We start from the raw sequence: 16270 nt of genomic DNA, 5'->3' as shown, positions 1-16270 counted from the left end.
AACTCATAGTCCAATAAAATATCACATTTCCTACAAATTCATACTTTCTCTTGTCTACCTGAGCAAAATTGCTTAAATATGGAACTATAAAAGTTTCGGAGTGTGGCTTTCCATTTTTTCCATGTTTAAATATCTGTAGCTGTTGCTATTATTCATGTTGCAGTTTCTGGAATATAAAACTATGTAGACATGGAATGCAAATAAATAACTTACTAACTAAAATTAATTATTTACAAAACAATGTTTCACTAGCTTAAGCTAGCATCATCAGAGGAAATTTAACACTGCATACTCACTGAGGACACAAACTAAAATAACCTGGATAATAAAGACAGTAATGTGCATGGAGGGCAAAGTGGTGCTCTTCGTGGTAATTCCTGTTGTTAAAAGTGAAAGAGTTTAAAAATAAATCTAAGCCTCAAAGACTGCATGACAAAATGTGAAGAAAGCAGATTATCTCAGCCAAATAAGTACATGGCAAAACTATGTCTAAGCTGCACAAAAATAAGAGCTTCATGGTGATTCCTGTTGTTAATGCTAATGGGTAGATAGGGTGGTGTGTGCCAAAATCCATGTAAAATCATACTATCCATAATATGTTACAGTTAGTTAGGTTCTACAGAACTTGTGCCACTTCCAGGAACAGCCCCTTCAATATATCTTCGAATTAGTTTCGCCATGGAAGAAGAAAAATAAGGGGCTCTTGCCTTCTTGGATACTTCAGCCACAAGGCAAGTAGATCATAGATTAAGTTTACTGTAAGCCCACACACACATACACACATAGGCCCTACCTTCCACTTCACACTACCCTCCTGCCCAGAAACTTGGAATTTTCAAAACTTTAGCCTCCAGGGTAGAGTGAATTTCATCCTCAGGATTAGCACTGCACCTGAAACAACAGGTTCTACTCACATTATTCCAATAAAATGGATACAACAAAATAACCCTCACCAAATTCTTAAAAAGAATATCCCCCACAAAATAACCAAGACTATACATACACTATATCATTACCCTACATCAAAAGCACAACAGAAAAACTGGGCTCCTAGGCAAAATGACATCGAATCAGAACAGTATACAAACCTCTAAACAAAGTACCAGCCTGCCTAAGACAAATCAAGGATTGTCTGGACCCTAACTCCTTCCCAAGTGTCTACATCATCCCTTGCCAGTGTGGAATCCAATATTTCAGACAGACAGGATGAGCTACTTTGGTCAGGAAAAAAGAACAAACAATACATCTGGAATGGAGAACCAAAATGGGGACTATCTCAACATGCCTTAGAGAAAGACTACTTCATAAGATGGAAGAAAGCCAGGTTACTTCACAAATCCCAGTTTAAACTGAAGACTGTTTCTGGAAGCGGCACAAGTTCTACAGAACCTGATTAACTGAAACAAAATTGATGATATGATTTTACATAGATTTTGGTGCACCACCATATCTACCGATCAGCATTAATAACAGGAATCCCTAAAGAAGAGCGCCTTTCAGTGTGTAGTGTTAAATTGCCTCTGATAATGCTAGCTTAATCTAGTGAAATGATGGCTTGTATATAATAAATTTTAGCCAGTAAACTGTTTATTTGCATTCTATGTCTACATAGTTTTTGGTTTCCAGAAACTTTGACAAGAATAATACAGTGTGGCTTATTCAGAAGACTTTGTCAGAGGGTTGAATTCCAAATGACAATAGAAGAGAGAGTTCATTGTATGTATTTAAGTAGAATGGGAAAAATAAATAAATAACAAAAATCTCTTAGTCCACCCATAGTACCAACATGTTATAGGGTTACAACCTTTCACGGATGGAGGCTACATGAAAAAAAATAAAAAATAAATAAAAAATTGAATGTGAGAATTATTCAGGAATTTCCTTGGTGTTCCAGCAATGATTTACACATTTATGCATACAGGAAAAATCAGAGAAGAACAAGCTGAGTTTAGGTGAAATATTGATTTTCAAGACTATAATCTTACTTTATGACAAATATTCAAGAAATCATGGAATGTAATAAAGATCACTGTTTACACTATTTAAGTAGAAGTTAGATAGACAACTGGAAGAAACTACCTAACAGCTTGTATGAAATGCAGAGAACTGACCAAATCTCTAATTCTCACCCCTCCAAGGTGCATTCTGTTTTATTTATTATTAGGCATCCATCTGAATGATAATCAGTAAATGAGAACATGCTGTCAGTTTTGGGACAGAGATGTTTTTCAAACTTTATTCTATATTGATTTAAACCACAAACAAATATCTGATGGAACAACATTATCAAATGTTATGCTAGGTGGGTATTTCCCAGCACTCAACCCTGCCATGCTGTTTTTGTTAGTAAACCTGAACTAAGAGTGAAAAATTCATCTACTAGAATAACCTCAAACTCTACAGAACTGAAGAACAGGAATCGTCATCATCATTAGCAGCATCAATGGAAAATGAATGAAGCTAGAAGGAGAATTATACAAGAGATACTTCTAAATAATAGCTATAAGATGTTATATTCAGACAATGGTAATCTAGAAAAGGAAGAAAAGCTGGAGTAATTCTAACATAAATTACTCTAGATTACAAACATGAATTGCAAAATTCCACAAATTACAGATAGGTTTTTGTAGTTGTGTTAAGGATTTTTTTTACTTTTTTTTTATTTTTGCATTTTTTAAGTTATTTTTCACATAGTCCAGAAACCTTTCAGGCTACTTTAGGCATCCAATAACTGCAGAAAAGATCCCACACCAGGCTTTCGATCTTAGTTTTGTATACTGGCTGAAAAACAATAAGGGATTTTTATCCCCTTTACTTATCAGCCTCGCCAGAAAAAATAGCCGTTTGGCTTTTCATCTTAGTTATAATATGTAATAATATAATATAGTGGCACACCTTTCTGGCATTCGTATAGCAAAGGTATGTAAGTTCTTTTCACTTAAACTTTGATATTATCTAGGCCTAGCTACTCACTGATGAGACCTCAAAAAAAGGTTGAAACCGGTCTGGGTAGTGACCTCTCCTCATAATGTAAAGCAGTTCTACAACTCCTAGGAGCTGTGAGTTTTACATTATAAAAAAATATCAAGGATAGTGAGGGAGCTTGCTCCACCTTTGCATCGAGTTGCCTTGGTGTGGCACTACCAAGTGGTCACTTATGCCTGGATCCGCCGACAGTTCGTCGGCATGAAACGTTTAGATCATAGTTTTCAATCTTAGTTTCGCATACTGGCTGAAAAACAATAAGGGATTTTTATCCTCTTTACTTATCAACCTCGCCAGAAAAAATAGCCGTTTGGCTTTTCATCTTAGTTATGCCTAAGACAATCGCAAACATCCATGCCCACCATGAGATTCAAATCCGAAGATGTTAGTTGTTACTGATGTTACCATTATGTGATATCTTCGCAGAAGTTCAGCATATAAGAGTATACAGTGATCTGAAATAGGCAGTGATCATCATTTTGTTTACAGCAGATTATCTCTTTTAGCAGGCCTTATTCCTACAGAACTGCGTAGAATGAATTCTTTAGTCTGTGAATTCCAAAAAATTGCTGGTAATCCGAACCTACCTATTCATCAGGATCTCCCAATTCTTAACGTCAATAGATTGAAATCTCGCCATCCATCACTATGAGCAGCAGAAGAACTAGTGCTAAATAATTTTAATCCTTTATCAAAGTGGGAAGAAATGTGGAAGGAAAATACGAAAGAACATTTGCATTACATCTTTAAAGGTGATCAAATCATCACAGGATCAGATCTACCTCGCAAAACATGGACAGTACTAAATAGAATTCGGACAAATTATGGCCTATGTGGAGATACTCTCTATAAATGGAACAGACAAACATCTCCAGAATGTGACTGTGATGCTTCACGACAGACTATGCAACATATTGTAACAGAATGCATCTTCCGTGCTTATCAGAATGACTGGAATGACTTTTTACAAACGGCTCCTGAAGCTGTGACCTGGATTACGAACCTAGATCTGAATTTATAATGATATACATGTTTCTTTTCCTTATTATAACATATTAAGACTTTTACTTTTAACCTCTTATTTTAATTTTCCAACTTCTTGGATTAGATCTGTGTTTTCCTTCAAAGTTTTAACTTAAAATATTTTAAATTCTTCAATTCTGTTACCATATAATGACATCATGATTCTCTTTTTTAACATCATGTTTTTGCCATGAGCTATGTATGTATGTATGTATGTTTACAGCAGGATAAAAATAAGTATCCATGGAAAAGAAAAACACATACAAAAGTTTTAAAAAGAATCAAAGTCAGAAGTGAATTAGAGTCATATATAGAAATATTATTGGGGGGGGGGAGTTTATGAACAAAAATCACTAAATTTTAGAGATCCAACAGAAAAAATCAAAGAAAATATTGCCTGATTAGCCAAAGAGGTATGCAGCAAACTCATTTGCAAGGATGGAAAATTCAAACTTCATAGTGAATTCAAGAAGTTAGGAAGACAGTCAAAATTCTCACAAAGTCAGCAGATACTCTTATATTGCACAGAAAAATGTAAGAACAATGAGCAATGTGGAAAGTAGTGAAATAAAAACCATGGGAAGACCTTAATAACAATCCAGAAGATAAATACTAGAAGGGTAGTAGAATGTTCTGGAGGTTATTCAAAAAAACTAAGAAATGGAGAAAAGCCTACTGTAAAAAAAAAAAAAAAAAAAAATAATAATAATAATAATAATAATAATAATAATAATAATACTAGAAATGCTTGAATAATAGGATGATAAAAGTTTTACAATGCTACATTGGATAATTCAGAAGTCCTTGCCAAAAGGGTGAATTATGGATGACTGGAATAGAGTTCTCCTAGTACACTCATCTATAAAAAGGGAAATAAACTAAACATAAGGATTCCTTACATATTACGCCCACAGGATTCCAAGAAATCCTACACTTGCTTTGGCTTCCAAGAAATTTCCATACTGAATGGAACAGTCTGTATGCAAGAAATACTTGTAAAGAGAATATATACTTGTTAAGGAGACAGTCAAAATTCCAGGTCAAACAGGGACTATCAAAACAAAATCTCATTTGAGACAAACAGTCAAAAATCATGGAAATACAATATATTTAAGTTTTGTAGATATGGAAAAGTCACACGTACAAATCTTAAACATATATTCAAGAAAAAAGCTGTTTAAAATACTACAATTATATGATGTAAATGGGACATTATGCAGAACGTATACTAAAACTTAATTAAATTACATCATCATCAAATTCCTGCCATGTACCCTCAAGGGATATGATAGTACTACATGAAAAATTTACATCATTACTAACTTCCAATCTACAATTTTCCTCCAAATCAGTCTGTTACTTGTCAAGACTCCAACATTATCAGATCTTCATCTAAGGCACTTTGTACCGTATCAATCCACCTATATCTTGGTCTTCCTCAGGGTCGTTTTCCTGCCAACCTGCAGAGAACACCTGTTTTGCTAATCTTTCCTCGCCCATTCTATTTAAGTGACCATACCACCTGAGATTAGCTCTGCTAACACATTCCTGGATCCTGACAATGTCAAGTTCTTTCCTAATATGTTCGTTTTTAATATGATATTGCCATTGATGCCATCTGTTCACGCCTCTAATCTTTCTCAGGACTCTCATATCTGCGGTCTCTATTCTTTGGTCAAGTGTTTTACTTCTGACCCAGCTCTCAGATCCATAAGTTAAAACTGGTTTGAACACCGTCTTGTATAAGCTAATTTAGTGTTCTGACTAATTTCTCTTTTATTCCATATGAATTTATTCAATTTATTTACTTATTGTATGGCTTGTACACATGATTAAAAGACAATAAGATATAATACACATGAGTATAGATAAGATACACATATATGATTTAAAAAAAAAAGTCTACATTCAGGCAAATACAAATATGAAATTTATGACAAGCATCAAACAGATTAGTCATATTTTAACATTTAGGTTTTTGATCCAGTTGATTGCATCTGGGGATAGGTCAAAGATATCCTTAAAGTCACCTGGATATGCTGTCAGCTCACATTCCTGTACTATATGGTAAATGGTTTGGGTCTCGGCTCCACAGGGACAGTGGGGATTTGGTATCTTACCCCACTTTGCAAGTAAGTCTCCACATACACTGGCCTGTATGAATCCTGTTAGCCGTCGTCCATATATTCATGGGCAGGTCAAATCCAGACGGTTTTTGGAAGATGTTTATGTGATTGCAAATTTCAGGTGATACTGCTTGGGACCACAGTGAATTCGACCTGCTCACCATACTGTCATTCTGGCTAAGAAGATTATGTGCGGTTTTTATGGCAGGTCTTCTGGATTTTAGTCTATTGGATAAAGCATCTGGAATAAATTCATGTATTGGGAGATTTTGGTTATTTAAAATTCTTTTATATTCACGAAGCAAGGCTTCCTGTCGTCGCAGTTCCAGAGGAGCAATATTGCTAAAAGCGGGAGCCATTGTAAGGGTATACTCCTTATTAACATGGTAACTATTGAGCCAGACAGGAGCACCATACTGTGCTGCACTGTAAACTAGACACACTGCAGTGCACTGCAGAGTTGTGGCACTTGAGACCCATATAGTACCACAAAGCTTCTGAACTATGTTATTTCTGGTGCCAACTTTAGCAGCGATATTAATCATATTTATTCAATCGACTTCCTACCATACCAACTTTGTTGATTCTGTTGTCTATTTCTAAATTTAATTTACCATCTTCACTAAAAATCGTGCCTAAGTAGCTGAAAAGTTTTACTTGTTCCACAGGTTCTCCATTCACAACACAGTTGATATTTTCAATGATTCTGCCTATTTTCATTGTCTTTGTGATTTTATTGTTGATCTTCATACCATATCTATTACAACAGTTATTCAATTTAGTTAGGGAATCTTGCAGACTTGTAGCGGATTTATTTAGAAGTATAACAACGTCCACATAAAGCATAGAGCTGATATCATGTTTAATACCACTTTTCTTCATAATGTGATTCATATAGATAATGAATAACAGAGGGGATAATGTACTTCCTTGTCTCACACCAGATTTAACATTAAACCATCTTCCTGTACTTTCTTCAATTCTAACTGCTGACTTACAACTCAAATAAAGACTAAGTATTGCTTGATATAATACCCCATTGACACCATATAACTTTAGCATATTGAATAGCTTCTCTCTTGGCACCTTGTCATATACCTTTTCCAAATCAACAAAACTTAAATACAGATGTTTGTTATATTCCCATGAATTTTCCATTATTTGTCATGAAGTGAAGATCTGATCCTGACAGCCTCTATTTGACCTGAATCGAGCTTGTTCTTCACCAAGCTTTTCTTCCACAATTCTTCTCAACCATTTCTCAAGTATAATTGCATAAACCTTACCAGGAACACTCAGTTGGGAAATATCTCTGTAATTCTCACATTCAGTTTTATTTCCCTTTTTATATATGGGTACTATTAGAGCTATACTCCAATCATTGGGAATTCGTCACTCTGTCCAGGCATTCTGAACTATGCAGTGCAGCCACTGTAAGACTTATATCACCATACTTCAGCATTTCTGGTCGAATATCATATACTCCTGCTGCCTTTCCAAATTTCAAGCCTTTGATTGCTTTTTTTACTTCAAGTATAGATATCTCTTCCTGACTGTATGCCTGTTGAGCGTTTTTCGCCATTGTGCAATCACTGCTTGTTTCATTTAGCAATTTTTCGAAGTAATTACTCCATACTTTGAGGATATCTTTTTCTCCTGTTTTCATATCACCTTTATCATCTCTAACTCCTTTTAAAGCGCTCTTTCCTTCATTCCTAAGCTTCTTCAACAAACTCCAGAATATTTTGCCCATTTCTTGATATTTATTTTCTATGTTCTTGCCAAAGTCCTCCCATGACTTTTGTTTAGCTTTTTTACATTTGTCTCTGTATTCTCTAAGAGCAAAAGCTGATTTATTTGCCAGGAACTTTTGATATGATTTCTTCTTTTCCTTTACTGCCTCTTTAACTTCCTACGTCCACCATGGAGTCCTGATTTTTCTATCCTTGCAGACAACCTCACCACATGCCTTTCTGGCTGAATCAATCAGGGTTTTCTTCAAGGCTTGCCACTGAATCTCCAAGGTTTGGTTCCTGTTCTCAAACTCTTTCATTTTTTCTTCGATAATCTTTGTGTATGTTAGTCTACAGTTCACATCTGAGAGCTGCTCAACTTTTATTCGCTTTAAAACTTTCTTACATGTTATTCTTTTCAGTATGAAATTCAATTTTATCCTGCTCAAGACTAAATAGTGATCGCTTCCAATTTCAAATCCTCTGTACACTCTAGTGTCCTGCACCAGGGAGAAAACATCACTATCAACAGTAACATAGTCAATGAGACTTTTCTTATTCCTTGCCTCTTCTCTCCATGTGAATTTGTGCACATTTTTATGGTGTTAGTAATAACCAGTCCATGTCCTGAGCAGAAATCCAACAGATATTTGTCATTATTATTAGCTTTGCTCTTTTCTCCAAATTTTCCCAAAATATTTTTGTATGTCTCACAATCATATCCTACTCTGCTATTTAGATCCCCAACAAGGACCAATTTTCCGTTTTCATTGTGTCAGTTGCTTTTTCTAAAGCCTCAAAAAATTCTTCCACTTCTACCTTAGTAGAACCTTCTGTGGGACCATAGGCACAAATAGTCTCATTGTCCAATTTCCCATTCTGATATTTGCCCACATCACTCTATTTGAGACCGCCTGCCATTCAAGAAGATTAGCCTCGTATTTTGTGTCGAATACTATGGCTACTCCTTCTTTTCCTTGATTGTCATTGCTTGAATATAACATTTTGTATTTATTGCATAGAAAGATCTCACCATTTTTTATCTTTTTTGTTTCAGTTACCCCTATTATGTCGATCTGGTACTTATCTAATTCCTCAGCTAGCTCCATTTCCTTGCCATTCAGGCTTCTTATGTTGATAGTACCGATCTTTAACTCTGGTGATGTTGAGTTGGGGTGTGTTTTCAGATTTGTTCCAGTAGCTGACTTTTCGCGTTTTGTTCTGGTTCCCTGGCAAAAACAACTGGGGTTTTGTTTAACCGGGCGACGCCCCAATCGGCATGAAATTTTGTCATGTTGTTACCATCATTTTGTATTTTGATTTAAGCCAATAAGAAAACAATTTGGTCGGCTAAATCCCAAATTGCCAGCCCATCCTCGTTCATTCAGTATCCAGGTAGATACTCAACAGGGTGCACCATGAGAAGGTGAGGATTGGACATTAGGTCAGAAGCACTGGTCAGTTCTCCACATTCCTTTAAAGGCTATATGGAGGTCTCCTCTCAGTTATACAGCTTTGACCTTTAAGCACCCCTGATTAAATTACTATACATGTTAATTACATAAAGAAAAATAAAGCATTTAATATAAAACACTTATATTTCATAATGAGTATCTCTTGAACAGTATTTTTTTTTTTTTTAAATAATCCCACTCTATTATAGGCCTTGTGCCCTCTCATAAATGCCATGTGTCGACTGGTGTCAAGGGACAAGTAATTTGTTAATATTCTTAAAGGACTGCAGGTTGTAGTCATTAGGGAAAAGCTGGTCCACAGAACTGAGGTATATGGAATTAAAAAAAAAAAAAAACAGAGTAGCAGGTTTGGTGAGTCAGCAGTTCAACTGTAAAACGATGTCTGAACAGATGTTGTTCATGTTCCTGTAGGCTTAGCAGAAATGGGAGATCTAATTGCTTGCCTAGATGGCTAAGTCATTAGAATAACTACTCTCCAACAAACAGGCTGTGGGCATGGATGCTTGTGACTGTTTTATGTGGTAGATGAATTTTATCATCCAGTATGAAACTTGGAGGCCTGAAGTGGCTTGAAAAGTTACACATTCATTCTCTAGAGCAGGGTTTCCAGGCTATGCAAAACAATTATAAAATTATAAATTAAAGATGCCAAAAAATTATATTCTTGGTTTAAGCATAAGTAAACAAATTTGCACCTAAACTATTTTCAGAACTGGGCAACTCGTATATAGAGGCTAATGACTTCACATCACTTGCCTTAGTATCCCATAATACAAAGCACATAACCTTAAAGACCAGTATGATGCTATGCATTATTGGAAGGGTCACTACCCAGACTGGTTTCGACCTTTATTGAGGTTTCATCAGTGGGTGCCAGACCCAGAAGTGATACCAAGGTTGAAGTAATGTCGAAGTCATCTTTCCATATAGAGCAGTCAAAAGGTGTCACATCTTATTACTAAAATACTCTGGATTAGAGATAGATGTTGGAAGTTTTTCCACTTGGTTATACTATAAATTAAAGATGTTAAGAAATTATATTCTTGGTTTAATCCTTTATCTAAGTATAAGCAAACAAAGTTTACACCTGAAGCAACTTCAGGACTATGCAACTCGTATACAGAGGCTAATGACTTCACATCACTGTTTATAAAAATTATAAAATTAATAGCTAAGGATTAATTAATAAAATTAATCCTTAGCCCACTCATGGTACTAATGTACTACAGGCTTCAACCTTTCATGAGTAGAGTGAACGTAAAAATAAATAATGAATGTCAGTCCTGCTAAACAGTGCCCATGGAAATATCTGTAGAAGAGAGACAATGTGGAAACTATGAGAGAGTGGCTGAAGAGAGTCTGTGTGTGTGAGAGAGAGAGGGGGGGGTGATGAATCAATTGAAATGCTTTCTTCTGAACTGCATTAAGAATTTTTAAAAATCTTCAAGAATTTTTAGAGAGATCTTAAGTGTACCAACTCCAAATGTGAGAGCAGTATTCCAAAGTTGGGCAGATTTGAGATTTGTACAGAATAAGCAACAATGGGATAAAGAAGTATCGTCTGGAGCAAAAAAAAGGATGCAAAGTTTTTGCAACAAAAAATTTTGCATAACGTAAAAAATCACTTAAACTTATTAATCACTCACTTAAAGCGGCAAATGGTATCATTTCACTCAATCGTGCTGATTATCGTGCATATCAAATTCGTGTTAAGCAAGGTTTCCCTGTAATTAATTTATTGACCATACTAGTATTTTGCTGGTTTTCTACCAGCATCTTCAGATTGCAAACTGCAACTGTGGCAGGTACACAGTGCCCAACAAATAATTGTAGAAACAATTCAAACTGAATAAGTCAAACTGTAACTAGATGAGTGCTTTCCACAGTTGCAATTTGCTGTCTGAAGATGATAGGTAGAAAACCACTGAAATATTAGTAAAAAAAAAAAAAAATCAGCTAACGCCTTTATATTCCCGTATACGGGAGTAGGCGAGGCCATTTAGCCCTATCTAACTTTTGGAGACTGAGTGGGCAGTTCAATCTCCACGGGTACCCAATCAGAGACAGATGGCCCAAGGCTATCACTAATTAAGCGGTGCGCAGTGAAGAGAGATGGCTCAAATGTGCCGCCATCTCGTGGTCCCTAACCCTAACACAATATATTTAATGTCTGAAATAATGTGGGTTCTACGGTCGATTTTCTTGAGTTTACAGGACGAAAAACCCGAGTTTCCGGGAGGAAAAACCTGCCTTGCCCGTGCCAGAGATCGACTAACTCGGGAACCAGTCGAAAAAAGGCTTAGAAAAATTTCCTCTAGTGAAATATTAGTACATTCAATAAATTTATTATATATTTTTTTCTCTTGCTGTTGTTTATACTGTGAAGCACTGTTATGAAAAACTGTGTTTTGGAAGTAATGAAGGTGACTAGATTGTCTTCACCCCAATAAAGGATAATGTGGAGATCAGTATTTAGGAACTTATTGTAGATTATCTTGAAGCTTGAGATGTATGAGCAGGATGCATGGAGAGTGCTATCATTAGCAAAACTGTGAGCAGGTATTCATATATATATATATATATATATATATACACTGTGAATTATACATAATTATAAAATGTTATGTTCTCTAAGAATATATGCTGACTTACTAGCCAGAAATAAGTACTATATTATTTCTTCCTTTCACAAACTGCTTCTTTCCCTTTTCCAAGTAGTGTTTATTTTTCTACCCTTGCAGAACAACCTCTTAATGCATCTATGAGTTAATCAATGTTTTCTTTTCAGTTTACTATTCAGACTGTGTTTTTTTTTTATTTTGATTTTCTGTGCAAAAAATATTTCTATATTGGAGTCTACAGTTCGCATCTGAGAGATGCTTAAAAATATTGCTCTTTCCAAAACTTCAGTACATGTTTTTCTTTTTAAAGGGATATGTAACTTCATCCTGCTTAATACTAGCTGGTGAGATCCTATTTCAAATATTCCGAATACTCTTGTATCCTGAACTTATCTGATGATATCACTATCAACAATAAAATAGTCAATAAGACTTTTTTATCATATGTTTGTGTCTGTGTATTCTCTTCATGTGAATTAATGCATCACTGATATTTCCATACACAGTGTTAGTAATGAATAGTCTTGTTCTCAAATCAATTCTAACAAGTACTTACTAATATTATGAACTTTGCTCTTTTCTTCAAATTGTCCCAAAACATTTCTGAGTGTCTGAGATTCATTTCATACTCTGCTGTTCAGGTTTCTATAAAAAACCATTTTTCCTTAATTCAGGATTATCCTTAGGATAATAGTCTGCTAAAGCAATTTTTATTAATTCATGATGATGTTGTTCATGTGGACGATGAAACAATGAATAAAATATATTTAATAAAATTGTTATCCTCTTTGAATACTGGTAACCTAAAATATTCAAGAATTATGCTATTATTCAACCACAATTAGACAGTTATACTACAGTTTATTTTAATATAAAATATCATACTACCTGAGTCAATAAAGCTTTTCTTTCCTCTGAAATGTAAAAAAAATAACTATAATTAGAATATTTCATCAAACATTTTTTTTTTATTTCATCAAATATTTCATTTTTCATACATTTTATATAAAATCCATTAATTAATTATTTATATAAATTGAATCTTCAGGCTCAATCTGCAGAAGGAAATATTTTCAAAAGTATTCATATTTGTCTATAGCCTATGAGAAAAGTGATGGCTGAAATGGCTAATTTCAACAACAATTTTAACCAACTCTTAAAGATAAATCCCACCGTGAGCATGGATGTTTGTGATTGTCTGTGGAAATACTAGTGGTGGTGGTGATGGTGGTAGATAAATGTATTAGTCTTAAGGGAGATTATGTTGAAAAATAAAAATAATTTTGAAATTATAAATTCGTTTTTTCATTGTTAGGCCAAGAACTTTTCAGACCACCCTTGTAAATACATTGTGGTCTCCCTGGAGGTGTCACGTAATAATAATAATAATTAATTCCAATGCTAGTAATATTCGTTTCCATCTCCAATCTGCAAAAATCACACCTAATTTTCCTAACATAAAATCAACTTTCAGCTTTTTCAATCATTACTCATCTCATTATTTCCAATTGTATAATTTTAACTTTGTCTCAAAGGTGATATTTGTGTTTATGTTCATTCTGAAACATCATTCTGGCATGTAACTTAGAATCTCTTCTTCTTGATCTTCTATGAATAAAAGTCTTTTTGCTTTATGTATCCAGTTCAATAATGCAACCTGTATGCCTTTATAAGGGCAGTCACAAGACAAGGATGACATGAATATATCTTCTGCTGAAAAGACATGAACTAGAATCTCATATAAGTGTATGATCTTTTATAAGGACCCTTTCAATTTAAGATGAGTTAGTTAGCCTCGTATTGAGAGAGAAAGAGTAGGTTGTTTTTCATTGCAAAAACTAGACTTTTTTCATCCTGCAAAGTAGAAAAACTGGCCATTGAATACATGCAATTAAGAGATAAAATATATATTGGCATAGCTTTATTTGCTTCAGTGGTAACTGAAAAATCCAAACCAATTCCTAATACAGTCACTAATAGTTTATATGCAGAAAAAGACAAAGCTTTCAAAGAACCTCTATATTCACTTTACAAATACATGTGATCTTAATTCTAATGCCAGAAATGTTCTTTTTTTTTATGTTGCTCCCACCCACAAATGGTTATTTGCAAACCTATAGTACATTTTATACCATGGGTGGGCTAAGGATTCTTTTTCCCTATTTTTATCGCTTTTATACATATTTTGAATTTTTTATTTATTTTTTACAAGTCAACCTAAAGATTGCAACTCCAATCTGCTTTTCTTAACAGAAAATCAATTTTCATCATTCAACTTCCAACAACCAATATTCCCACAAGAGATAAAATTTCCTTTCTTTAAATGGTGATTTTTTTCCAATCCAACTTTCCTTTTGGCAAAGTCATCTTCCTTGGAATTTTAATGTTCACAAATCCAACTGCACTGATCCAGTAAGGCATGCTGAGGTTATCATTACCAATAATCTCACAAATTATTCACACACTTATGAGAATACGAGACAGGCTTTACCAAACCATGTTGTTCTCTTCCTCACTAATGGTCCTTCGACATACATTGTGGATTCTGTGTTCTCTAATCAGTTCAGATCACAGCCAAATATTAATGTCTTCTCCTAAGGAGGAACACTCACACAGCTACTCTCAAAGAATGCTAAGTGAGATGATCCTTATTTCCATGTCTCATTTCCTTGGATCGATTACTATTTTTACTTCTAATTCAAACATTAGCACTGAATACATCATTGAAATAATTGATATTGGTATGAAACATTCATTCCCCATTAAATTCTGTTAAACTTTTATCTGTTTAAATTCTTTAAATATCTCCGCATGGCAGTCACGATTTCTGATTCTTTGCCAAAGCTATCAGCTGTGACTTTTGATCATTTTTGACTTCTTTTTGCATTCAGATGGATCTACAGCATCATTACCTATAGAAAAAGCCAATCTAGTTTCTTATTTCCCATTCAATTCTTGCATTGATAATATTGTGGTAAATGTCCTACTACCATTCTAAACATATAATCTAACATCCTGCTGATTTTCTGACAGGAAGATAAGCAAGAGAAGACATTTTAGTATCCAAAATGGATACCAAAAAAATTCTCTTGTTTTCTTGGCACATCTACAATTATTCTGAAGATTTGTAATTCAGAGCTGATTCCTCTTTTGTTACTTTGTTAAACTCTCCTATTTTTCTAGTGTCTATCCTACAGCTTGAAAATTAGTCCATATTTAGCTTATTCTTAAAAAGGGAATAAATCTTGGTGGCAAAATGTCCTGGAGGCTATAGAAAAAGCTTACTGTAAAGGAATCGAAGATGATAAAGATTCAAGAGAAAAACAATCAGGAATATCAATACTAGAGGTAGAAAAGCTATTGAAACCAGAAATGTGGAAAGACAGCTGGAGTAGATGATATTCAACCAAAAAGTGCTAAAGTATGCAAATATAAAATTTTACAGTGGCTGCACTGCATAATTTAGAAGAAATGGTCAGAAGGTCCAATTTCATATGATTGCAGCAGAGTTCTCACAGTAATCATAATCATCTATAAAAAAAAGATAAATAAAACTGAATGTGAAAATTAGAGAAAAATTTCCCTATCCAGGTAACTTTATGCAACCATACTTGAGAAGTGGATAAGAAAAATTGTCAAACCGAAACATGGAGAAGAGCAAGTTGGGTGTTTCAAAATCAGAGGTTGTCAGGATCAGATTTTCACTTTAAGACAGGTAATTGAGAAAACATGGGAATATAACAAGGATTTATATTTAATATTTATATTAAATATAAATATTATATTTTTATAATATATATTTTATATAATATATAATACAATATAAATTTGATATTAAATATAAAATTTGTATTTCAACTATTTAGGCACAATTTTTAGTCAAGATTGCAAATTAAAATATGGAAATAGGTACAGAATTAGCAAAGCTGGTATGGAAGGGAGCTGACTGAATAAATTTACATGGAATATGAGAGAAATTCATCAATACACTAAACTGGCTATATGCAAGACAGTGTCAAAGCCAGTTTTAACTTACAGATCTGAAAATTTAGAAGTAAAATGGTGATCAAACACTGGAGATTGCAGACAGATATGCAAGTTCTAAAAAAAATTTAGGAACCTGAACAGGTGCAATGGCAGAATCATATTAAAAATGAAGATGTGAAGAGGGAACTTGATATCATTAGTATCCAGGAATGTGTGAGCAGAGCTAATCTGAGCTTGTATGGCCATAGGATGAGAAAAGAAAGATCAGCAAAACAGGTGTCATCTGATGCCAGGAAAAATACCCAGAGGAAGACCATGAT

The 16270-nt window shown here is 34.3% G+C and overlaps 1 protein-coding gene across 1 annotated transcript in view; it reads right to left on the bottom strand.

The window, feature by feature from the left end:
* Nucleotides 1-16270, bottom strand: part of LOC150093636 (ataxin-7-like protein 3) — a 208352-nt gene that overhangs the window by 52134 nt on the left and 139948 nt on the right. The window contains exon 9 of the mRNA XM_090413034.1: nucleotides 12852-12877. Within this exon, the coding sequence (XP_090269160.1) occupies nucleotides 12852-12877 (26 nt within the window). The remainder of the gene's footprint in view (nucleotides 1-12851; nucleotides 12878-16270) is intronic.

Source organism: Typopeltis vanoorti, chromosome 23 (genome assembly GCF_054136105.1).
Source record: "Typopeltis vanoorti isolate ZY-2024b chromosome 23, IOZ_Tvanoo_1.0, whole genome shotgun sequence".
Classification (NCBI taxonomy): Eukaryota; Metazoa; Arthropoda; class Arachnida; order Uropygi; family Thelyphonidae; genus Typopeltis; species Typopeltis vanoorti.
The sequence above is the reverse complement of the archived record's forward strand: the minus strand, read 5'-3'. Positions and strand labels throughout refer to the sequence as shown.